This window comes from Pseudochaenichthys georgianus, chromosome 1, assembly GCF_902827115.2.
Source record: "Pseudochaenichthys georgianus chromosome 1, fPseGeo1.2, whole genome shotgun sequence".
In the NCBI taxonomy this organism is placed as follows: Eukaryota; Metazoa; Chordata; class Actinopteri; order Perciformes; family Channichthyidae; genus Pseudochaenichthys; species Pseudochaenichthys georgianus.
The window spans coordinates 5,756,970-5,782,239 of NC_047503.1; the positions used below are offsets into that span (position 1 = coordinate 5,756,970).

Below are 25,270 nucleotides of genomic sequence, written 5' to 3' on the forward strand. Positions count from 1 at the left end.
AAATTTATAAAGAGAGACTTGGCCTTTATAATTTGGAATTGAAAAACGCACGACAATCATTCTTCTCTGACATCATTACCAAAAACAAAAACAACGCACGTGCCTTGTTTGCTACCGTCGACAGACTAACTAACCCCCCAGTGTCAGTAGCCTCTGAATTTCTAACCACCAGGGCGTGCAATGATTTTGCCTCCTTTTTCACTGACAAAATTCAGAAAATCAGACAAGCAGTCAGTGCCTCTGCATCAGGAACAGCAAATGTGCTGTCTCTGTGTCCACTTAACATCAATTCAGACATCATGACACAATTCCATCAGATTAATGATAAAAACCTAGAGGACATTATACAACTTCTGAAGTCCTCCTCCTGCTGCCTTGATATTATTCCAACAGGATTTTTCAAAGATATTTTGCCTTGCATGGCCTCAGAACTACTTCATATAGTAAACAAATCTCTTCACTCAGGTATTTTTCCACAGGCCCTGAAAACTGCAGTCATTAAACCGCTCTTAAAAAAGAATAATCTAGATGCTTCAGTAATGAACAATTACAGGCCCATATCAAACCTGCCATTTCTAGGTAAGATCATTGAAAAAGTTGTTTTTCAACAGTTGAGTAATTTCTTGCATTTAAATGGTTGTTTCGATGTGTTCCAGTCAGGCTTTCGTCCAAACCACAGCACTGAGACTGCTCTTGTAAAGGTCTTTAACGACATCCACTTAAACACGGACAGTGGCAGAACTTCAGTGTTAGTATTATTAGATCTCAGTGCTGCGTTTGACACTGTTGACCACAGCATATTACTAGACCGACTGGAAAACTGGGTGGGACTTTCGGAAACAGTTCTAAATTGGTTTAAATCCTACTTAAAGGATAGAAACAACTTTGTTTCTATAGGTAAATACACATCTGAGTTGACAAATATGACATGTGGGGTTCCTCAAGGCTCCATCTTGGGGCCTCTTCTCTTTAACATCTACATGCTACCACTGGCTCAGATAATGAAGAACAACAAAATAAGTTACCATAGCTATGCAGATGACACACAAATTTACGTAACAATTTCACCAGGAGACTATGCTCCAGTTCAAACACTGAGTAAGTGCATTGAACAAATCAATGACTGGATGTGTCAGAACTTTCTCCAATTAAACAAAGATAAAACTGAGGTAATGGTCTTTGGAGCCAAGGCAGAACGTTTAAAAGTTAGCGCTGAGCTTCAGTCTGCAATGTTCAAACCAACAGATAAAGCCAGGAATCTAGGTGTAGTCATGGACTCTGACCTGAGTTTCAACAGTCACATTAAAACAGTTACTAAATCAGCCTACTATCACCTAAAGAATATATCTAGGATTAAAAGACTAATGTCACAGCAGGATTTGGAAAAACTTGTCCATGCCTTTATCTTCAGTAGACTCGACTACTGCAATGGTGTCTTCACAGGTCTCACTAAAAAATCTATTAGAAAGCTGCAGCTGATTCAGAACGCCGCTGCTCGAGTCCTCACTAACACTAAGAAAGTGGACCACATCACTCCTGTTCTGAAGTCTTTACACTGGCTTCCTGTGTGTCAAAGAATAGATTTCAAAATATTGATGCTGGTTTATAAAGCACTGAATGGTTTAGGCCCAAAATACATTACTGACCTCCTGCTAAACTATGAACCATCCAGATCTCTCAGGTCTTCAGGGACTGGTCAGCTTTCTGTCCCCAGAGTCAGAACTAAACATGGTAAAGCAGCGTTCAGTTATTATGCTCCAAATATCTGGAACAAACTCCCAGAAACCTGCAGGTCCGCTGCAACTCTTACTACTTTTAAATCCAGGCTGAAGACTTTTCTTTTTGTCGCTGCTTTTAATTGAACTTTTCATATCTTAAACTGCACTGTAACTTTTATCCATGTACTTTTTCTAAACGTAATTAAACTCCATGACATTTATGAGAGGGACTGCTCGAAAGCAGAGATATTTGGAATATCTGGCATCGACGGATGAAAAATAGTGTTTTGGTAACACTTTAAAGACTTTGTTATGGAAGCAAAGCAGGGGAGGGGGTGTGTACAGCCTCCTGAGGGTCCGATTGTGGATGTCATGCGAGCAAAATATGGTGAAGAAAGTCTGTCTAAATTAAATCATATTTTAGACTGCACTGTAACTTTTATCCATGTATTTTTCCTTAATGTTTATTTTATTAGCACTGTAACTTTTATCCATGTACTTTTTCTTGTAATGTTTAATTGAACTATTCATATTTTAGACTGCACTGTAACTTTTATCCATGTATTTTTCCTTAATGTTTATTTTATTAGCTTTTCTTTTTTAATGCTTAATGTCTTTCATTTCTTTTTTGTAAAGCACTTTGAATTACCCTGCGTCGAAAAGTGCTATATAAATAAACTTGCCTTGCCTTGCCTTGGCTTTTCCCAATATTGCGATAGTTTTAGCCAGTTTTGCTTTTACATGAGTGATATGAGGTTTCCAGCTGATTTTGTGGTCTAAAACCACACCAAGGAACTTCATTTAATATACTCTTTCTATGTGTATGTTATCTAGTATTAATTGTATCTGTGGATTTGTTTTATGTTTTCCAAATAACATAATCTTTGTTTTGCTTATATTTAATGATAATTTGTTTGTGTCAAACCAATGTTTTTACTTTAATCATTTCTGCTGTTATCACTTCCATTAGCTCTTTCAAATTGTCACCGGAAAAAATATATATTATTGTCGTCTGCAAATAAAATACATTTCAATATATTTGATACTCTGCAAATGTCGTTGATGTATATTATGAACAGCTTTAGACCCAACACGGACCCCTGAGGTACTCCACAAGTTATGTTCATGTATTCTGATTTATGTTCACCAATTTCAACAAATTGTTGTCTGTTGCTTAAATAATCTCTCACCCAGTTTAATCCCACCCCTCTGATGCCATACAATTCCAGTTTTATCAGTAAAATATTGTGATGGTGTCAAATGCTTTTTGTAAGTCTATAAATATTCCCACTGCTTGTTTTTTATTGTCCATGCAGTTTGCTATTTCTTCACTTAATTCCATTAGTGCCATAGATGTTGATCTATCTTTCCTGAATCCATATTGACTGTTGTCCAAAAGCTGATGTGTTTCCATGAAACTGTCAAGTCTTTTTGTGAAAAGCTTTTCAAGGATCTTGGAAAACTGAGAGAGCAATGAAACATGTCTGTAATTTGTGTAATGGTGTTTATCCCCAGTTTTATATTATAGTATAACTTTTGCTATTTTCATTTTATTTGGGAATTTACCAGATTGAAAAGACAAGTTAAAGAGATTCAATGGTTCTGCAATTTCTTCAATAATGTTTTTTACTATAATCATATCAATATTATTCCAATTGGTTGAGGACTTGCTTTTACATTTCCGCACAGTATCGATGATTTCTTTATCTTCGACTGATGTGAGGAAGAAAGAGCTATTGATTTCATTCTAGAGGTCCGTGTCTTCCCCTTTAGTTGTTTCTACGGTTTTAATTTTTTTCTGCCAGATCTGGCCCCACATTTACAAAGAATTCATTAAAACCATTAACCACATCGCGCAGCGACCAATAAACCTGCGAAACACACCGAAAAAAGGGAAAACGACCGGCAAAAGCACTAAAAAGGTTCGGAAATCATGACGGCTGATAGGCCGCGCGACTGGGCGTCTCGTGGGCAGACTAATTATTATATTACGTATGCGCAACTCGCATAATTGATATTGTTACGATCAATTTAGTCGCTCGCTAAGCGAGCGATAACCATGCAAAACCCAACAAAAAACAGGGAATACGAGGGGCAAAAGCCCATTAAAAGTGGCCTAAATCATGACAGTAGGTAGCCCATGCTACTACAGTTGCGTCAAAAATTGCGTAGGCCACGCCCACTTCCGTTTTTAACATTAACTCCCCCCACTTTAACTTTCACATAAACAAACGAAACTCGCTACGCATATCTAGGGTGCGGAGACGAACAAAAAAGCCTCTTGGAGGGGTATAAAATAACGTACAGGAAGTCGGTCATTTTGAATATGGCGTTGGAAAAACGCGATCGTCGTCGTACGAATTTTGTATCGCGTTCGGGACTTAATCCGAACGACTCAAAATTCTTTGGTTATTATCTCGAGACATGGGCGGCAAATTGTTATCACGCGTTTTTTTTGTTTTTCGCACAGCATAGCCGTGATTTTACGCCAAAATTTGCGTTCGCTCGATGCAAGGCGGTCCCTCGCCATGGTCTCCGCCAATTATCGGATGTCATCATATGCCATTTCCGTGTCCCTCGTCAAAAAACCTGGTGTCATAATTCAATGGAAAATCGTCCAAACGGCACCAAACTTCATATGATGGCTAATGGTCCGGCCCTCAACAGCTCTAAGCCAATTATGGGATGTCATCATATGCCGTTGCCATGGCAACAGATCCCTCGCCATGAAACACGGTGTTGTCCTAACTCAATGGAAAAACGTCCAAACGGCACCAGATTTCAGATGATGGCTAATGGTCCGGCCCTCAACAGCTCTACGCAAATGATGGGATGTCATCATATGCCGTTTCCATGGCAACGCCCTCGCCATGAAACCAAATGTTGTCGTAACTCAATGGAAAATCGTCCAAACGGCACCAGATTTCAGATGTCTAATGATCCGGCCCTCAACACATCTAAGCATATTATGGGGTGTCATCAAATGCCGTTGCCATGGCGACAGATCACTCGCCATCAAACACAATGTTTGTGTTACTACTGTAACTCAAAATCATTATCCGATCGGCCTGACACTTCCCACGTTTGCCAACGGCCGAGTCCTCGAGACATCTGCCTGACGTCGACGTGCGGACAACAGCCTGCGGAGCGTCGAAGACCCGCTCAACGCTGCTTGCAGCTTTAATTCTTATTATTCTCTAATATTTTATTATAGTATTCTTTTTTACATATCCTCAGAATATGGGTTAATTTATTCTTATATCTTTTATATTTATTTTCTGCTTCTGAAGTTCTATATTTTATGAATTGTCTATATAGTGTATTTTTCTTTTTGCAGGCATTGTTGAGGCCATTAGTGATCCATGCACTGTGAGTTTGTTTGTGTCTCTCTCTGCATTGTTTCACTGGACACTTTTTGTCATAAAGTGATTTAAAAATGTTTAGAAATTCATCATAGGCCTTGTCAATATTGTCTCTCTCATATACTACCCTCCAATTCTGCTTTAGGAAATCATTCTTAAATGCAATTATGTTATCTTCAGTTCTCAATCTTTTGTATTTGAAATGGCTGGTGACTTTCGGTTTCTTAGAACTGCAGTGATAGACAATAAAAACAGGTAAATGATCACTGATGTCACTATATAATAATCCGCCTACTGTATTGTTCTCCATAATGTTTGTGAATATGTTGTCTATTAATGTAGCAGAATGAGAAGTGATTCTACTAGGTCTGGTAATTTTAGGATACAAACCCATACAGTGCAATGCATTGATGAAGTGTTCTGTCATTTGATGCTTGTTTGGATTCAACAGGTCAATAGTGTAATCCCCACAGATAAACATCATGTTTTGTAATGATTTAGTAAACATGTTTTCTACCCTATCTGTAAATGTGTTAATACAGGTTCCAGGAGCTCTGTATATACAACTCACAATAACATTTTTGGACTTTTCCATACAAATTTCTACTGTAACACATTCAAACAAATCGTCAACAGCTGTTGTCATGCTCTCCACCACCTTCTAGTTCATTCCTTTATCCACATAGATTGCCACACTCTTATTCCTTCTGTTTGTATAATTCAGTTCGTAGCCATCCATCTCAAAGTCCACACCTTTCTCAGCACTGATCCAGGTCTCTGATATTGCTATGATGTTGAATGGGTTCTTAAACTGACTTAGATATTCTTTAATGTTGAGGAAGTTGGAATATAGGCTTCTGCTATTGAAGTGGATAATTGATATGTTCTCTTCTGATTGACACGTTACATTGAATTGCTCCTCTGTGAAATAGTTGCAGCTGTTGTTGATATTGTTCAGTAAGTTGTTTTCCGGATCAATGTCCTGTGCTTTATGCTCTGTATATGCAAAAGGTTCTAGTCTTGATGGAGATATGTGTATATTATCTGGAATTGTCATGGTAGTGTTTTATTTTCGTTACCTTGTCTGATTTGTTTCATTGGTATTTTTCCAGTTCCTCCAGGTCCCTGATGATTAACACTTTGGCTTGTTCTGGTGATCTCAGCATTTATTTTAGTAAGGTGTTCATTCATATATACATCCGAGCCCTTAAGCCGTCTTCCCTGTTTCAGAAGTTCAGTTTTCTGTTTTCTGTTGGCAAACCTTATTATTATTGCCGGTTTATCAGTTTTATTTCTCCGTGGTAGCGGGTGACAGGCCTCGATGTTGTCGCTGTCAATCTCTATTCCCTTGGTGTTGAGGAAGGCCGTCACCTGTAGCTCCACAGATGTAGCATTCTCCTCGCTTGTGTCCCCTCCGGTCATCCTCGTCGCCGCCCGGGCGTATGAGCGGGGTTTCATCTCCAGTCCAGTGATTATGATGTTGTTAATTCGGGTGTATTGTTCCAGCTCATCCACCCGATTTTCCAGCGAGAATATCCTCTTTTCTTTTTCGGAGTTTTCTAGCCTCAGGGCTTTAACTTCCTCCACCAGGCTCATAATTGCTATCTGTTGCTGTCTTACAACAGATACCTCCTCCGTCAACATGTTTAACGATCGTTTAATGTCGTCAACCTCCTCAGCATGTGGAGGAATCTTTTTTGGTGGCATTGCGTTTTGTTTAGGATTATTATATATGTTGCAATATCCACCAAACTAAAGTACAATGAACATGTTTCTTATTCCTTTGCTGAAGCATTTCCTATGGCTTTCCTGCTTGAATCACCCTGGTAAAAAAACATATGCCTAGGCTACTAGTATCAAGTGTGATTTTTACTGTAGTGTCTCAGCAACTGCTTGAGACTCAAACTAACTGTAGCATTGGTTAAATGGTAAATTACAACGATTATTTTACTGCCTTACAAAAGACGAACACAGTAACTACAAAATGTTTAGTTTAGCCTACAAACCCATGTGCAATGATGAACTACTCTAATTAATGAATATAGGATTTTATACATTTCAATGTATGATTTAAAGGTAACTTCCCCACAGTAAATCATGTAAGACAGCAGCTACTGGTACTTGGCTAGGCTAGGCTTGTTAGCTTCTAGCCTAACTTATTTAACTGCTCTAACTTTCCCCCCCATAATGATATTATTAGCTTATGTTTGTATTGTAATCAAGTTTCTGAGTTTGAAAACACAAATCTACAAATATAATTTAAGAAAGTTTTGGAAAAAGGTTGGTACCAGATATCTTTATCTAGTTAGTATGGAGTTTGTTTTGTCTCTTTCTTTCGAATGAGTTTTTTGGAAGTTCTATGGTATGATTATTTTGTAACTGGTAAAACAGAAAGTCAGATTTTGGTCTTAATTAAATTTTGACCAAAGAAATGTGTTTGCTCTAGTCTAGACAATATAGCCTAGCACTTTTCTAATGAGTATAACAAACAAATGAAAAATACTATTAATATCTATCATTGTAAATATGAATAAAACAGGATGACAGAGCACAACTAAAATGGGTGAAACAAGATATTATTACAAATGGAAAATATGACACAAGCATTGACTCATTCATCCATCACCAGCACCTATCTGTCATTTTACCAATATGCTTCCATGTGTTCATCCTTAGTGCTGACTTGCCAGACGCCTTTGGCAAGCACTCAAAGAGCTCAGGAGCTGGCCCTCATGCTTATACAGGGGGCTGGTTCCTGCCAGGAGCCTCATGATTATTTGTCACTTAGAGGTGGAAATGGGAGGTTTAGGGCAGGGAAAGGTCAGACTCTCTGAGTGTACTTAGAAGTCATTTACAGGGCTGCTGGTGGACTTAGGGTTAGGGTTAGTGCTGATAATATGCTGTAGAAGTCAAAATAAGTGCTTATTGATTAGCAAGATGTGTGCTACGACTATATAATGAAGTGTCAGTCTTTTTAAAGATAATGATATAACAATTGTTTTGGCTTCTATCTCAAGACAAGTTCTTGGCACTGCTCCAGTGCACAAACTAATGCACATCAAAGTGGAGACAAAAAGTTTGGTAGTGTGACACTGGATGATGACATTTCTGGGGTGGTGGGGGGATTGGAAGAAATAACTTAAGCATGAATTGACTTTTCTTTCAAATGTCTTTTGAACTTATTTAGGGTTGTTCTAGAGAAACCATGACTGCTGGCGCGCTTCATTTTGAGTTTAAGAAGTTAAAAGAGGAAGTGAGCGCACTGTGATATACTGCACAGACCAGGTCAATTCCTTACAATGCTGATCACAAAGTCTTGGAGTCTACTGTAGTCTCTTAGATACACAAACACATAATTGTCTGTGCGTAGCATTGTTGGCTATATTACAGAAAAGGCTTTTAAACACTTTCGGTCTCTAGTTTCCATTATTACCTTCATAGAGAGCTGCAGGGATAAGTGCTAAAATCGGAAGATGAGTACGCGGTTAACCATTTCAGGTTCCCTTGTCTCGAAGTCAACAGTATTTGGTTAAATGCTTACAATAAGATCTGTGCCCGCTGCAAACTGGTGCATAAATGACACCACCAAACGTCATCTCCCCAAACTTTAGCCACCTTTAGCTTAGCTGTGGTCATGTGCAGCAGTGATGAGTTCCCTTATAGCAAGGGTGGGGAACCTTTTTCCTCTCAAGGGCCATTTCAATTTTTTCAACATCCTCGAAGGGCCATACAAATGATTGACCTCTGCTTAAAAATACTAAAATCACAACCCATTCATTTCACTTTTCTTTCATGCTGTGCAAAGAAAAAGCAACCTCTTAATCCAGATATCTTACCATGACTCTCGCATGCATGCACTTGCACGGTTGTGGCATGACCACCAAAACAGAAAGACATGGACATTAGTTTTCTATCTATGTGGACATGATTTAAGTGGGGGGGGGGACCTAACCTCCTCTAGGGGCGTCCGGGGGCATGCTCCCCCGGGAAGATTTTTTTTTTTTTTTTAATGTTAAAGTTAAAAGCATCAATCTGGTGCACTTTGAGAGTAACATTAGGAGATCTATGGATACATCTCTCAACACCCATATGAAAGATTTTCTTTTTCTTTATGGTTATTTTGCAAATCACTCCCCTTTTAAACTGTATTCGTGTTTATTAATAACAACTTTTTTTTACTGTCATATAGTATTTTATACCTGTTTACTTTATTCTCTTATTTTTTTATAACTATGATCATATAAAGATGTGCCTTTACCTCACTGGTTGGAGAAAAGCTTCTTATATTCGTTAGCATAGCTAGCTAACCAGATGCTAATAACAACAAAGTCATTGACTGTATGATCAGTATGACAGATGAACAGATCGCCACTGGGCTTTCAACTAAAGACACAGCCACGCAAACACTGCGGCATTTGTACGGCTCCTTATGGGTACTGACATTTCAGTGAGCGGCGTTCTGGTGCACTCCGTCAGATCTGCACCCCTGTCAGACCAGCGCTGACACGAAGGACTCACAAGAACTCAGATGCACGATTCGTTCTTGACTTCAAAAATATATTTTATTATACAAAAGACTTTTCAAAGTAAAAAGGTTTCTAGGATCAACTAGGATACTCAAAAGTTCTCTAGGTTCGACTAGGTTGCTCAATTGTTCACGAGGGAGTACAGACATGGACTTGGTGTTGAGACAAGACGAACCGACAAAAGACAAAAGGAGAGAAGGGCTATATATACACACACAACAGGTAATGGGGCACAGGTGAAAACAATCATGAGCAGGAGACCACAATCAAGCTAGCAGGTGACACACAAAGACAGGAAGTCTAGACACCTGAAAAAAGAGGGTAGAGTCAATACCAAAATAAAATGCAAGGTCACAAGAATAAACACAAAACAATAAACTAAAATAACTCTAACGCTGAAACCTTACAAGCGCCATTCAATAGAGTGGCGAAGTCCCTCCCCTTCCGGTGGACCTCCATGGGACCTTACTTCGGAAAAATTATGTATTGAAGTCAATGGAGAGAGAAAGATTATCTTTCGATCCCGTTTGAATTGTGCCACGAATTACACATATGTGACTTGCTCCATCGAAATCGGTCGCATTGACCCGAAGACACATTTTGAGTTGTATGCACTGTTGGAAAGAGGAGATTCCTAGCTTTCTAATGATATCAGGATTGTCTTTGTACTCCGAATATTAAGCGAAATATGTCACATTATATAATGACTGTCACCGAGTCATCATTTTGAGAAAAAGGCCTTTAAAGTTTTCTCTTCTCTGGAATCCATCGATCTGATTATTAGCGGAGCAAATGATCAAAATACTACGGAGGGAAGCTCGCGAGAGTGTGTGTGTATATGTGTGTGTGTGTGTGTGTATTTTTGCGTTTGTGTGAATTGTGTTTGTTTCCCGGGGAAAACCCTCACGAGAAACACCGGCTGTTGTTATGCCTGCTGTGACGTTAAGTTACTCCGTTCTCCGCTTGTAATTATGCTGTTACAAGCTTCAAAGTTGTATTTATCATCTGCATTTGCCGAAACAAGTTTAATATTCTGAAAGCCAAGACTTTGTTTAATTGAAATCAGATGAAAACAAACTGTAACGGACCCTGCCGTGTTATCTATGATTACTATACGCCTTACATTCATAATTTCAGCCGGAGGGAGGGGAAGCTGCGCTGAGGAACAGCAGGGTGCGAGTGAGAGCTGTCATCTTCCCTTTACAAGCTTCAAACATGTATTTATCGTGTGATTTTGGAAATAAAAGTTTCATATTCTGAAAGCCAAGACTTTGTTTATTTAAAATCAAACAAAACACCCGAACCCCGAAAAACTATTTTTTTACACAAATCCACGTTTATTTTTAAATGAGCCGTTGCGACTTCCCACTGATTTCGATAGAGCGGGTCACATATGATGTTTGTCAATTTAAAAGATAATTTTGCCAGTCAAACTGTAAAACTGTGAAGTAACACATTTTTTTGTGTGAAACGGTCAATAAACTACATCTCTAACTAACGTGCTAGCTACTAGCTAGGTAGCTAACTTGATCCAGCCACTCCTGGTCCTTTCATCAGATGGGAAGCGAAATAACGAGCAAGACACATTGCTGGTATGATAACAACCTGATACTAAGCACACAGGCATCTTGTTAAAGTTATCTTATCTTAGCTATCTCTTATATTTAGCGGAGGAAAACAATTGTGACATCAGTTATGACATCACTTACATGACTCTGGGATTTGTAGTCTTTCTAGTTGCGTATTTTTCATAGTCTTATATTTCAACAGTTTTACAACAAACTGACTTTTTTGACATGGAAATTATTTTTTAAGATTGACAAACATCATATGTGTAATTCATGGCACAATTCAAAAGGGATCGAAAGATAGGTTTTCTCTCTTCATTGACTTCAATACATTATTTTTCAGAAATAAGGTCCCATGGACCGGAAGTAGATATTATACGGCTCTGTGTCAGACGAGACACATACAGATGTAGCGCTAAATTTCAGACGCCTACCCGTGCGGGTCCGTGATCTGCATGGGGTGGGCCCCTGCTGAAAAGGAAACCCCCCCCCCGCAGGACTTGATACGCCCCCTTGATAAATAAATGTAATTTTAATTAAACCAGCTGCAATGGATCATGGACCCACAAGGGGGAGCCGTGAAAAGCTGCCACACTGGAACTCATGTGAAATAAACAGCTGATAGATGATTCTACAGGTATCTGATCGGATATTTGTTAAGATCCATATGTCACGGATAGGATCATATTATGTGCTAAATAAGAGACATGTAATCATTTACAAAACATCACCATGTTTTTATTTAACAAAATAATGTTGTTTAATTCACGTAGGCCTACATGTAGGTGTAAGTACAAAACCATCTCTATGTTTTTTCATCAGGAAATGCAGCCCGGCTCAAACAAACGATTTTCAATCATCATCCTCACGATCATTTAATGTATCATATGTTCGCGAGTTGAAATGAATGCACTAATACATGTAGTTTAATCCACGTGAGTTTACAACAACAAAAATAATCGCTTTGTTTTTATATCACATCCGACCGGAGGAAAATGCAGCACGGCTCTCACTACAGATCATCCTAATCCCACGGGCAAACAATAATATGTACAGTGTTAATAGTTTACTGTATTATTAGTGTCTAATATTACTGCTATAACAATCACACATTGAGTTGTTAAAATCAGACCGTTTTTTTTTTAAACAGTCTGAATGAAACGGCAGCTCTCATGTGATCAGGTGTGTGTTTACCAGTGTTGGGACTAACGTGTTACAAACTAACGCATTACTGTAACGCAACTACCTTTTGCGGTAACTAATAACGTTACTAGTTACCTATTCCCATTCAGTAACGCCGTTATAGTTACTGTGATTTAAATGGGTGCGTTACTGCGTTACATTATGTAATGGAACTGAACCGAATATCCCTGCGGATGTAACTTACAGGTGAATACAGCGATGTCCTCTCACAGTACCATGGAAAAGTGAAAGTAACCAGAGAGGAGTGATGATTGGTTAACGCGGGGTAACATTTCAGGGTAAGCCAATCAGAGACAGAGTTGGGCGGGTCTTGCCTTATGGGGAAAATACAGACACACAAACACTTGCTAACACACACACATACACGGCAACGCTCACCACCCAACCCAGTCTCACGGCATTTCGTGTTCACCAACACAATTTTTAATCTATTGATTCGTGTTCACCATCACGATTTGCCCATTTTTTTCATGTTGCACAGCACGATTTTAAAAGCAATGTATTTCTACTGGTAACGTGTTTCGTGCCTGCAGGCTGCAGCACGTCTTTTTCACAGCATATTGCTATACTATTTCAGACTCAGTATTTACATTCTTACATTCAAAGAAAATCAGTAATATCTTTGAAAACTACAGTCCTTTTCTATCAGCTGTGCACCGTTATGGTGTAAATATAACCTATCTATGAATTAGATCAAATGTAAAAGTCAGCCGAATTAGTGTTGATACTGCAAGGAGACGTATTGTGTGAAGAGAAATTGAAGATGTTGTTTAATTGTTGATATATTTATGATCCACGTCAAGTATTCAGTTTCGGCGCCATTTCTTCCAGTTTTTCCAAAGGTCTTCTCATCAGGGCTCTCTAAATAAAGAACTACGGCAGATCTGTAATATGTAATGCAGCCGAACCGTGTATTACAATGCCGTTATGTGATGACTTTCAAAGAGAAAAGCAAGAGCACTCGGAATTAAGTATTTTATACTTTTAAAGTGTTTTCCGGATTTCATATAATATAAACACCAAATCCCAGCATGCATTGCGGCTAACACATCCAATCAGCGAGCTTAAAACCATAGCTGAGGATCTTGGGTAATCGCTCGAAATGCCTACGTCTGTTTCCGGTTATATTTATTTTGAAATTCAGTTCCTGACGGACGCCAAAAAAGCCCGAGATTATGGAATTAAACCAATAAATAAAAGCAAGGATAATTGTGTGTTATTGGTGAGTAAATAACAGTGTGTTATTTTGAAAAGAATAACAAATTAGAAGGAAAAAAAGATTTAAAAAATACATATTTCAGTATCCTGAGGCTCTGAGCCCCATTTATTTTCCTCACAGACGACAACAAAAGTCCGAAATTATACGATTTAAAATAAAAGCAATAATTGTGGCTTGATATTGAGTAAGAACATGTTTTTATGAACCACACAGCTTCCGGTCTTCCACGACCCGACCGGAGAAAAAGACGTGCTGCAGCCTGCAGGCACGAAACACGTTACCAGTAGAAATACATTGCTATTAAAATCGTGCTGTGCAACACGAAAAAAAGGGGCAAATCGTGATGGTGAACACGAATCAATAGATTAAAAATCGTGTTGGTGAACACGAAATGCCGTGAGACTGGGTTGCACCACCAGCACACACACACACACACACACACACACACACACACACACACACACACACACACACACACACACACACACACACACACACTATGGCAGATGCAAGTATCAGCGAGAGCAGCAGCGCATTTACAACTTGGAGATATAACCACTATTTTCAATTTCTGGGGATAAAGGACACACAAAATATTATGGTCAAATGTAAACTGTGTGCAGGACAAAAAGCATTGTCCACATTGAATAACAGCAATGCCAATCTCCTGAAGCACCTAACTAATGTACATGTGGCTATAAAACTAGTTGCCAAAGACCCCACCGTCTCAACCACCGGCAGTGACCCAGATGGAGCAACACCATCTAAACAGCAAAAAAACGATCTTTTTAAATCGCCACATGTCACCCAGAGTCAACTAAACAAATTGATTGCTGAAAATAGTTTGTTTGTCTTCAGTGTCAGTCTGACAGTTTATTATTTATCTAATTGTTACTGCCAAAAGAGTGTAGTTCTTGTTTAATTGTTACACTGCCAAAATAGTGTAGTACACTGATTGAAATTATTCACCCACGGATCTATGGGTTGGGGTATTGTTCTGCACGGACATTTTAGTGAACCGGACCTCCTGTTTCCGCCGGTCTTCGCTTCCCGGGAATGAAGTTGTGTACAATGGTTTTCAGATGCTAAATAAAAGTCTAGCTTGTACCTTTGATACCCCGCCTCCGACTCCCATCTCTCGGCACCACAACACTGCCAAAAGAGTGTAGTTGTTTTTCAAATCAAATCAAGTTTTATTTATAGAGCACATTTATAAACGATTTTTGGTCGAGCCAAAGTGCTGTACATATAATAAAAATAGCCGACAGTAGAGACACTTTACAGCAAATACAACAGCACAGATTTGTTTAGTTTTTATTTCATATTGCACTACTTAGAACTTTATTGTTGAGGCTACAATAAAGATGCCTGCTTTATTGTTATTGCACAGATTACAGATCTAACGGTGCAACAAGCAGTAAAGTGAAAAGTAATGTACACAATCTACAGAATAAAATATAGAATGAATTGAATGATGAATAAACAGTGAGCTTGGGTATGAATACACTAGCAGCCTGTGAGCAGTATTAACAGTGTGTATGAATACACTAAGATATATAAGTATATATAGTTTTAGTCACATTTCAGTCATTCCTATCCTTCGTAGTCTTAGTCTAAACGTGTTAGTCTAGTTTTAGTCGACGAAAACTCAAAACATTTTAATCGATGAAAAATTACATTTTAGTCAAAATGTGTCTATACTCTCTGAGCGCTCCGTCCCCGGCAGATCTCTGTGTCCGCTGCAGCATGTCTGTTAGGCCCCGCCCCCCGCACACAGAGAGACACAGGAGGCTTGTTTGAGACAAGCAAGACCTGCGCAGACCTGCGCAGTTGCGATCAACGTCTTGCTAGTGCGTTGCATGATGGTTAGTCATTTTGTCCGACTTGCTCTGGAGGCCCGCCCACATGAGACTTTGAAATCTCGCGGGACAAAGACGCCCGCAGCCTTGAGAGCGAGGCGAGGCGAGTTGGCGCAGTTGCTCTCCACGAGCTGCGGAAGCGAAATGCTTGATGGGAAACGGCTCGCTGGTATCTCGAGCTGAGCGCTCATTGGTGGTTTTTACCACGTGCTGCTGATGAAGCTCTCCCATTGGCTGGCAAAAGTTTGTTGTTGTTTTGTGTCAGTTTTACGTCGCCACATCCATTCCCATTTGTCATCATTGTTCCACAATGTTTATCATCATGAAATTAATATCTATATATTTTATACTATACTGCTTACCGTTTTCATACTTTATATATCTTAGCATATTCATACACACTGTTCATACTGCTCACAGGCTGATATCTAGTGTATTCATACCCCACTGTTTATTCATCATTCAATTCATTCGATATGTTATTCTGTAGATTGTGTACATTACTTTCCACTTCACTGCTTGTTGCACCTGAGAAGCTAAACTGCATTTCGTTGTCTCAGTACCTGTAATATGTGCAATAACAATAAAGTTGAATCTAATCTTGAGCAGGAACAAATGTATTTACTTAGTACATATCTGACATTAACGATTAAACACATTTGTGCATTCTTTATAAATGCAAACCGAGTCAAGCCGACTCCGGAGGTGGCGGTATGCACCTTAAAGTTGTTTGCAATCCGCCAAAAAACCGAGAGAAGAAGAAGAAGATGAAGAAGCCTTCTCCGAGCTGTCCGACTTCAGGCGAGCTTTTTGAGACCTCCCCCGGCTGCGATCGGCTACTCTCGTCTACTTTCGAGGCGAGCCGCAATGTGTCTCAAACAAGCCTAGGGAGGTCGCTCTTCTGGAGTGCAGAGAGCGGAAATAATGATATTGCAAGTTAAAAAACGTAAGATGCATTTTGACAGACAAGATGGACACTTGGGGGAAATATGCTGCATTTTGAATGTCCGATAGTCCACCATTAACACCTTAGTCCCGTCTCGTCTCGTCAAAGAAAACTAAATAGGCCTATACATTTCGTCATAGTTTTCGGTATCAAGAATCTATTTTTAGCTCGTCATCGTCTCGTCTTAGTCATGTAAAAAAGGTTGTTGACGAATATTTTTCGTCATAGTTTTCGTTGACGAAATTAACACTGGCATATTTAAACTGTCGCACTTTCTGTTGTTTCTATCGCGCATTGCCGGTACGAAAGGGTCTGTGCCGGAAATATCAAACATTTAATAAAAGTGAAAAACAATGAGCAAGACTTAACGTATTCATCATAATTAATTATATTTATTCCGTTTGGATGTAGGATTTTTGACTTTGTTTAGAGCAGTGATCTTCTCTGCAGCAGAGAGCTAAGCGCTGTCAGACCGGACCTAACCCTGAAAAGTATTATCATCTGAAATTAATCATTATCTTATTAATATTAAATACATATAAGTATTTTTACAACTTGTATTTAGAAATACTCTGTTGTAATTATTGATGCATAAATGTGTTCATCCATGCAATGTGGCATCTGCTATAATGGAGTTAATGTATGATATTACTTAATACACTGAACAAAAATATAAACGCAAGTGCAAGTCTGTTCACATTTTATTTTCCATTAACCGGTACTTAAACTCTGTCAGAGCCCATACCTTCTTCTCTTTACGGTTGACTTCCTGTCTGTCTTGTTCTGCTGATCTCTCTGTTCTCCAGCTCTCTGTGTCTTCAACCTCTTTACTTCTCTTGCGCTGTTTCCTTATATGTACGGTTCAGCCATTATTCATTCAAATCATGTGCTCTCCATTATTATCAAATATAATAGTCAAAAAGCATTCAATGTTGTTTTCTTATTAAAAACGAATGTGTTTATTAGGCCACAGCTGATATTAAATCAGACTTATTTTTGCCGATTGATATGACTGCACATTCCTTGATCCGAGCTTCCTTAGCAGCAGACCGCTGAGTTTCCAAATGGACCAATCAGAATCAAGTATTCAACTAATCTGTGTAATAACCATGGTTAATGATACTGAAGTGATAAGACTCAAACAAGAGCAAAACATAATTTAGTTTTAAATCAGGAAAATGTATTTTGAATTATTCATATATTTTAATGACGCACCTGGATTTTTATAGATGTGGGCATTTGGGTAGGAAGAGCCACTGGACCTGGTGTTTCTTAAATAAAGGCAACAACCAGCTGACAACATACTTTTGGATGTTTGCACGTTATTCTTGATACTTCTTAAGTCAAAGTACTTTCCATATAACCACTGCCTCTGGGATCAGTGTGTCTCTGTACCTGTACCTGTAATCTAAACAGAATGACACATCCTGTCTGCCTCACGCTGCTCTGAGTCTCAGCTCGTAGCCTTCAGTATCTCCTCTTTGTTCAAGCACACATGAATATTCAAACATGCACTCATTGTCAGTCTCTGTGAGGCAGAGCCTAAGTGGCTGTAAATGTAAATGTCTTCAGATGAGTTGCGATAATACTACTGAGCAGTTGCTACTTGGTGCTCTGAGTCAGTGATGGGACGTACAGTGAGCGCGGCTGACACACTGCCATCTGTGTTTTGTGTGTGTGCAGGATCCCTGGCAGGCTCAACGACAGACGCACCCCCCTCGGAGAGCTCAACTGGATCTTCACCGCCATCACGGACACCATCGCCTGGAACGTGCTGCCCCGAGGTGAGGCTACGCACACCTGTTTAATCAAACGTCACCATTTTACTTTACACAACCTGACAGAATAGTTTACGACAAAGTGGATTCTTTTGTGGTGATGTGCGTGAGATCTCTGTTGAGTGATTTGAGTGCGCTATTAATATAAATGATAGAAACTAGTGCGGCACAATTAATCGATCAATCAACCAATCATATTTCATTTATATAGCCCAACATCACAGATTACACATTTGTCTCAATATCCCCTGAAATAAACTGGAAAATAATGTCAGAAACGTCAGTGAGGGCCACAGAGGAGGGACCCCTCTCCCAGGACGGACAGATGTGCAATAGATGTCGTGTGTATAGATGAAAAAAGATGATACATTTGCAAATAGACAATCCAAATGATAAAAATGACAATGTTAACAAATAGAAGGAAAAAAACAGATGGATCCAGGCAGGTTTAAACGATCCTCCTGGTGCCGGCAACAAATGATAACTTGGGGTTCAGCACAGCCATGACTTATGATCAAGAAATAACCTTTAATACTGGCAACATTCCAGACACCCAAACTCCAGGGATGATGCCACGAATACTAAAATGCATTTTGGGGGAATGAGTGCAGACAGAAAATAAAAAAAGATGTGAACAAAATGAAAGGGGAAAGTCCCACGACAGTCTAAGCTTATACCAGACAGTCTGAGCGTATTTCAGCACAACTCGGGGCCTGAGCCAGCCCTTACTCGAAGCTTCATCAAGAAGGAAAGTGTTGAGCCTACGGTTGACTGTTAGACGATGTCTGCCTCCTGAAAACACACTGAAAGGATTACATTCAGTGTTTCCCCTAGGATGGAGTCATAGCAGCGGTGCTAAGGCAAAATGTGATCGTGGAGCGCGTGGAATTTGTTAGTGCGTGCAAAGTGCGCCCCGCCAATATGTTTCTATGTGTCTGCCAGCACAAGAAAGGCTCTTGAGGCCTCGTGCATACAGTGGCAATGTCTCAAGATTTAGCAAAATACACCTTTATTGAACATACATACACAAATACTACAAATCCACATAACAAACAATCAAAAATCAAAAAGGGTCGCCACCTATTATTATTTTAATAATAGCCGCCGCTATTTGTATATAGGGGAGACACTGACATGTATCTCAGACCCTCACATCTGACCAGGAAAACCCCAAAATGAATGTGGTAAAAATGGAAAAAACCTTGCGGAGCTACAGAGGTGGATCCCTCTCCTAGGACGGACACGTGTGCAATACTGTAGGTGTTGTTTGTGTATACATTTTAAAAAGAGCTGACTCAAGCAAGCCTTAAGCCCACTCCTAATTGTGGAGAGGGGGTCTTCCTAACGAACACAAACTGAAAGCTGTATCCACAGAAGAGGAGCTCAATAGTTGAAGGCTCTGGCTCCCATTGTACTTACGAACACATATGATTTTCGAGGCTCGAGTAACCACTTGTTTTTGGAACGCAATGCACTGTGGGGCAATAGTATACCATGCGTTCTTTAAGAATGAGATGGAATCAAAATAGTATCATAATCCCAATTTGGACCATGAAGCACAATATTTGGTTAAGGCCAAAGTAGCATTAACGTACAATTTAAATTAATATGCAATCCTCACCTGATCATGTGAGTAACGTTTCCAAAATGATCAAAAGCTCAATATCGTGAATTGGAATATCGGTCAAACTAATCGCCTCTACTTATTTGTATCAAAGTGTGCACGCCTAATAAGAACAATAAGCAACACTTTGAGAATAAGCCCCACATACTGCTGTTACCAGTGTTGAGAGTGATAGTCACACTTGTAAAGAAACACTTACGCTTTAAGACTGTTGAAAAGCATCTTTATTGTTTGCCATGTTGCCTGGGATCAAATATAGAATGACCGCGTGTTGAGCTCTCAGGGAGCCCAATCTAGGGCCCCTGAATACAAGCAGCAGTGAAGCATCAGCAGTGCTCAGCTTCCAGAACATCCCTCGGGGTTGGAAATAGTGAAGACGTTGATATAAAAAGCCAGAAGTGCCGTTTGGCGTTTCAAAAAGATGAATTGTGTTTAGAGTTTCTAGCACAGTAATTGGGGGTATCATTCTAACGGCAACATGGCGACCGCAAAGCAAGTTAAACACACACGAGCAAAACTCGCCCACACTGAGACTAAACACTACCCACAGGCCTTCACACACTCAATGACTTCTGCATGCAGCACGTATCTAATTGGACACCTGTCTTTTGTATGCAGCACACACACAGACACACACATTCACACTCACACTGAAAGACTCGTATGAGACTAACTGTTTCTCAGCTCGAATGGAAATGTGACAATGCTGATGGCTGCCAACGCCTTTTAAACCCTGAGGCGCTGCGGTTCATGAAGCGGCCCAGAAAGAGAGAGAATCCCTGTAATGAAGGCACTGCTGCACACCTAATCCACACACACACACACACACACACACACACACACACACACACACACACACACACACCAGAGATCGGCATGGGACTGGCCTGGCCCCATTAACGTGAATAAGTGAATACATTAATGAGCTGATGAACATGTGACCAGGACCCAATCTGCATATCGCTGGGCTCTATATTCTGTAAGCGTATGAAAGTAGCCGTTTGTCTCTCCAACGTCCTCCTTGTGCCCTGTTGTGTCTTCACTCACTCATTCCAGGCCTTGTCTTTCCACTAACTGGCTTTTGTCTTCAGTGGGAAAGGTTACAATGAAAATTCCTTCCGGAGATAAATGGTCTTGTCGTGGTATTTAATATTGATTTGCTCCAACTCTTTGGAAATGATGGAAACACCTGTGAAGTGAATATGTCATTTAAAAAATCAGCGTTTGCACCATTTTTGGATTTATTTAAAAAGTGAAAATGCTCTGCTCAAAGCTACCAGACTCTATTCTAAACACCCAGTACTTTGATGAACTTCAGGAAACAAACTGTTTAAATTGGTCCTTTTAAGCTGATGTCCAGGTTCATATCAGTATGTCGTGTCTCTACTGGGACATGTCTCCATGCCATCCTGCCTGTGCTGCAGCACCTCTTTTCACCCTCTGTCTGAAACCAGAGCCCAGTCTGCTCTGATTGGTTAGCTGGCCAGCTCTGTTGTGATTGGTCAACCGCTTGGATTTATGTCAGAAATGTCCCCCCCATTAGCCTATCTTGTACAATGTGTTGGAGCTAGGGGTGTAACGGTATCCGTATTCGTCCCGTACCGTCACGGTTCGGACGTCACGGTTCGGCACATGCAGTCACACGGCGAATACGCCTTTTTTACGAGTGGGAAAAAAGTCTGTCATTCAGGGCAGTATCCACTACACTATATATAATCCAGGGGGCGGTATTGCGCCTAAAAGCTGTTTGCCAGCCGCCCTTAAACAACAAATGAAGAACAAGAAGAAACAACAACAAAACGAACTAAATACGAGAAGAAGAAAAGTTAGTATGGCGATTTCAGATAACACACAGGAGCTAGAACCCACCTGCTTCTTTTAAATCAGCTGTGGGAACATTTCGGGTTCCCTGTGGACTACAATAACGATGAAGTGTGCGAGTGGTGGATCGGACGAGGACGGTGTGTCGGCGTTGTTCTACAGCGGTGCGGTATGCTAATGGTAACACAAGCCAAACATGCTAAATCATATCAGAAGGCATCACCCAGATTTGCCAATCACCGGAGCCCGGCAAAAGACAACAGCTGTTCAACAGCTGATCCCCGCTGTCTTTAAGAAGCCAAGAGACATGAGAGCCGAGAGACCAAAATAAATAACGGAAGCTTTTGGCATATGTTTTTCAACGGCTATGCGCTCTTGAAACACTTTCTTATTATTTATGATGTAATATTTTCAAGACATTCTTTTTAGTTTTACAGCTTGATGAAACCTTTTAGTTTGACATCAGCCATTATAGATAATATGGCCATATGAGTGTGTGGTGCTGTTTGTGGTTTGTTTTTAACTGTTTAATACAGTTAATTATTCAAAATGTCATAGTTCCTTATTTTGAAACTGAAACTTGCACTACTGTTCAAAAATAAATAACAACAAACCTTGAATTACGCATTTGGGACTTTTTTTTGCTTTTTCTTGTTGTACCGAACCCGTACCGAACCGTGACCCCCAAACCGAGGTACGTAACGAACCGTGACTTCTGTGAACCCACCCCTAGTTGGAGCGCTAGCCAAAAGAAGCACAAGAGTTATACAGTACAATGATGTCAATGTCCATTTTGGCCAAAACATATTTAACACACAAAAAAAGGGAAAAGCATAAAAGGGCCTCTTTATAAGATAAACTGGAATAGTAACAAATGTGAAAAACGAATGAACTGCTGTAAAATAAGCACGAGCATGCTCAAACGCAAAACACCAGCAAATGAAAATGAAAGCGTACTCGCCAAGAGACCGATGCCTCTGTACGTGTTTCCCCTGCACATGCACTGATCCTGGTTACATGAGTTGTATAGTCCTGTCTGTGCTAGTGTTCTAGTCCTTTCCTGTCTCTGGTTTGAAGCCTCATTTCCATTCTGCCTTTCTGTCTCAGATTTGTTCCAGAAGTTGTTCCGTCAGGACCTGCTGGTGGCCAGCTTGTTTCGCAATTTCCTTTTGGCCGAGAGGATAATGAGGTCTTACAACTGCACCCCGGTCAGCAGCCCCCGCCTGCCCCCCACATACATGCACGCCATGTGGTAAGACACACAACGAAGCATCACACACACAGAGACACAGAGACACAGAGAGACACACAGACACAAAGAGACACACAGACACACAGAGACACACAGACACACAGACACACACAGAGACACACAGAGACACGCAGACACACAGAGACACAGAGACACACACAGAGACACAGAAACACACAGACACACAGAGACACAGAGACACAGAGACAGAGACACACAGAGACACACACAGAGACACAGAAACACGCAGACACACAGAGACACACACAGAGACACAGAAACACACAGACACACAGAGACACAGAGACACACAGACACACAGAGACACAGAGACACACAGACGCTTTGTAGCGCAGAAGGCAAGAGGAAGTTAGTTAAAACACTGAAGTTAAAGGATGAACAGACCTAACAGATATATTCTCTCATGAGACACATTTCGTTTTTATGGTATGCTTAGTATTTAATCATCTGAATGCTTACTTTTTACCAGCCAGGGAGGCATAACATAAATGGATTCAACTCGGGCACTTCTGAGCACATGGCAAATCTGCCTCTGGGTTTATTTACCCAAAAAGTGATTGCCTCTTTTACAGATGAGATATCTACCTTCAGAAACAACAATGCACTTTGTGTTCTGATAGTTTGTTGAGTAATGTTTCTTATCACCAAAGGTAATTAGATAAACAGAGCATGCTTAGCCAAAGTGAGATACTCCCGCTTTGCTTCCTGCCCTGCTCTACAAAGCTTAAAGCTATACTGGCACTACAGATGAAACTTGCTTTTATTATCTGCTCTGTCCATTCAGCTTCAAGCTAGTAGCAGGCCTCACTGCTAACTTGTTTCCTCAAAAGTGCTTCCTATCAACTCCAAGTTGTTTTATTGTATCTGCTATTGTACATGTTGTATTTTGTAAATGTAGCCATATACGGTAAAAAAAAGTATACAAAGTACTCAACTTCCTGTATGTGTGTCACGTGGGTCCTGAGTCTTTTTATTTGATTGGGAGACGTCAATTCGAGCACAGGTTTTGATCTTTCGGCCCCAAAGTCTCAGAAGTGAAAATTGGACCCACTTTTCACAATCCATCTTACGGACATTCTGACAATAAACATTTTTTTTGTAGAAAATGAACTTTGACCGTGACTGGTCTATGGCCTCATCTCAATACCCCTCCTCGACTCCTCCTTTCCCTCACTCGCGTCCCTTCCTTGCATCTTAGCTCCGCCTCCGTAAGATGCGAGCAAGAGACATGAAGAGGAGACGCGAGGACAGAGGAGTCCTCAGGTATTAATTGGGACGTCCTCGTTCACTCAAACGTCACTTTTAAACGACGTCTGCTAATGATGACATGTGCACAGCTGTATCCCCTCTCGTCGGGCTTAACTGAAGAACCCTTAGAACCGGCCTATTTCTGGTTAAATATTTATTTAAATGAATGAATCTTTCTCTTGTTAGTCAAGGAATTCAATGTATGATGGTTGGTCCTGCTTTTGTGTTCCGTTTTGGTGTAAAATGTAGCTACATTTAAATACAAATATAATTATAGTAATGTGAAAGCCTTTTAGAAATGAATTGCACATAATAATTCCCACGGAGCTGTGAGCACTTTACATTTATGTGACGCTTTTCCACTCATCTTCCAGTTGTCGGTTTTCCTCTGTTGAAATCGACCAGCTGTGAAGGTGGGGGCGGGGCTTTTATACGCGAGTAGTGAAAACACTTCCGCGTAGTCTGCTCTCGTGTATCCTCCCTTTCTTCTCCTCCCGCACCCCTCCTCCCTCACCCCTCCTCGACTCCTCCGTGTGCATTTCAGCTTACGTTTGAAGCATTTCATAAAGTTAGCGTAACTTAAAGGGGATCTATCATGCAAAATGCACTTTTGTACGTCTTTTATACATGAATATGTGTCCCCGGTGTGTCAAGGAACTCACCAAGTGTATTTTCCTCCGTACCCAAATCTCTAAAAACGGGGCTGCAACGGAGCTGATTATTATTTGAATTTTTCTGACGTCAGAAAAGGGGAGCTCCGCCTATATGGGCAACTCTCCACCTATCAGGGGAATGAGAGACCGCTCGAAAGCGCTGGAGACGCTGTAGTACATATGCCAGGCCTGTAAGTGGCGCTGTAGTCTGCCACAAAAGCAGAAATCAGCCCTTGCAAAAACAGGGCTAAAAAAGAGCAAATAGAGCAAAATGAGGCATGGCTAAAATGCATGAAAAAAACTAAACTAAAACTAAAAAGCTTCACAGACATGTTTTATATAGGTATGGCCCTACAATATATGTTTCAAATATAGCATGATAGGTCCACTTTAAATTACTCTTCGGATATGACCAGGCCTGACACAAATCAATCCTCAGCAATGTACTGTAGTGTTTGCCAAAATGTCCGAT

The 25,270-nt window shown here is 40.2% G+C and overlaps 1 protein-coding gene across 4 annotated transcripts in view; it reads left to right on the forward strand.

Moving 5' to 3' along the window:
• The window catches only part of rptor (regulatory associated protein of MTOR, complex 1), a 244,166-nt gene that overhangs the window by 126,291 nt on the left and 92,605 nt on the right, over positions 1–25,270 (forward strand). For all 4 annotated transcript variants that reach the window (XM_034105423.1, XM_034074665.1, XM_034080365.1 and 1 more), the window contains exons 9-10: positions 18,085–18,185; positions 22,732–22,876. In XM_034105423.1, coding sequence (XP_033961314.1) covers positions 18,085–18,185; positions 22,732–22,876 — 246 coding nt within the window. The remainder of the gene's footprint in view (positions 1–18,084; positions 18,186–22,731; positions 22,877–25,270) is intronic.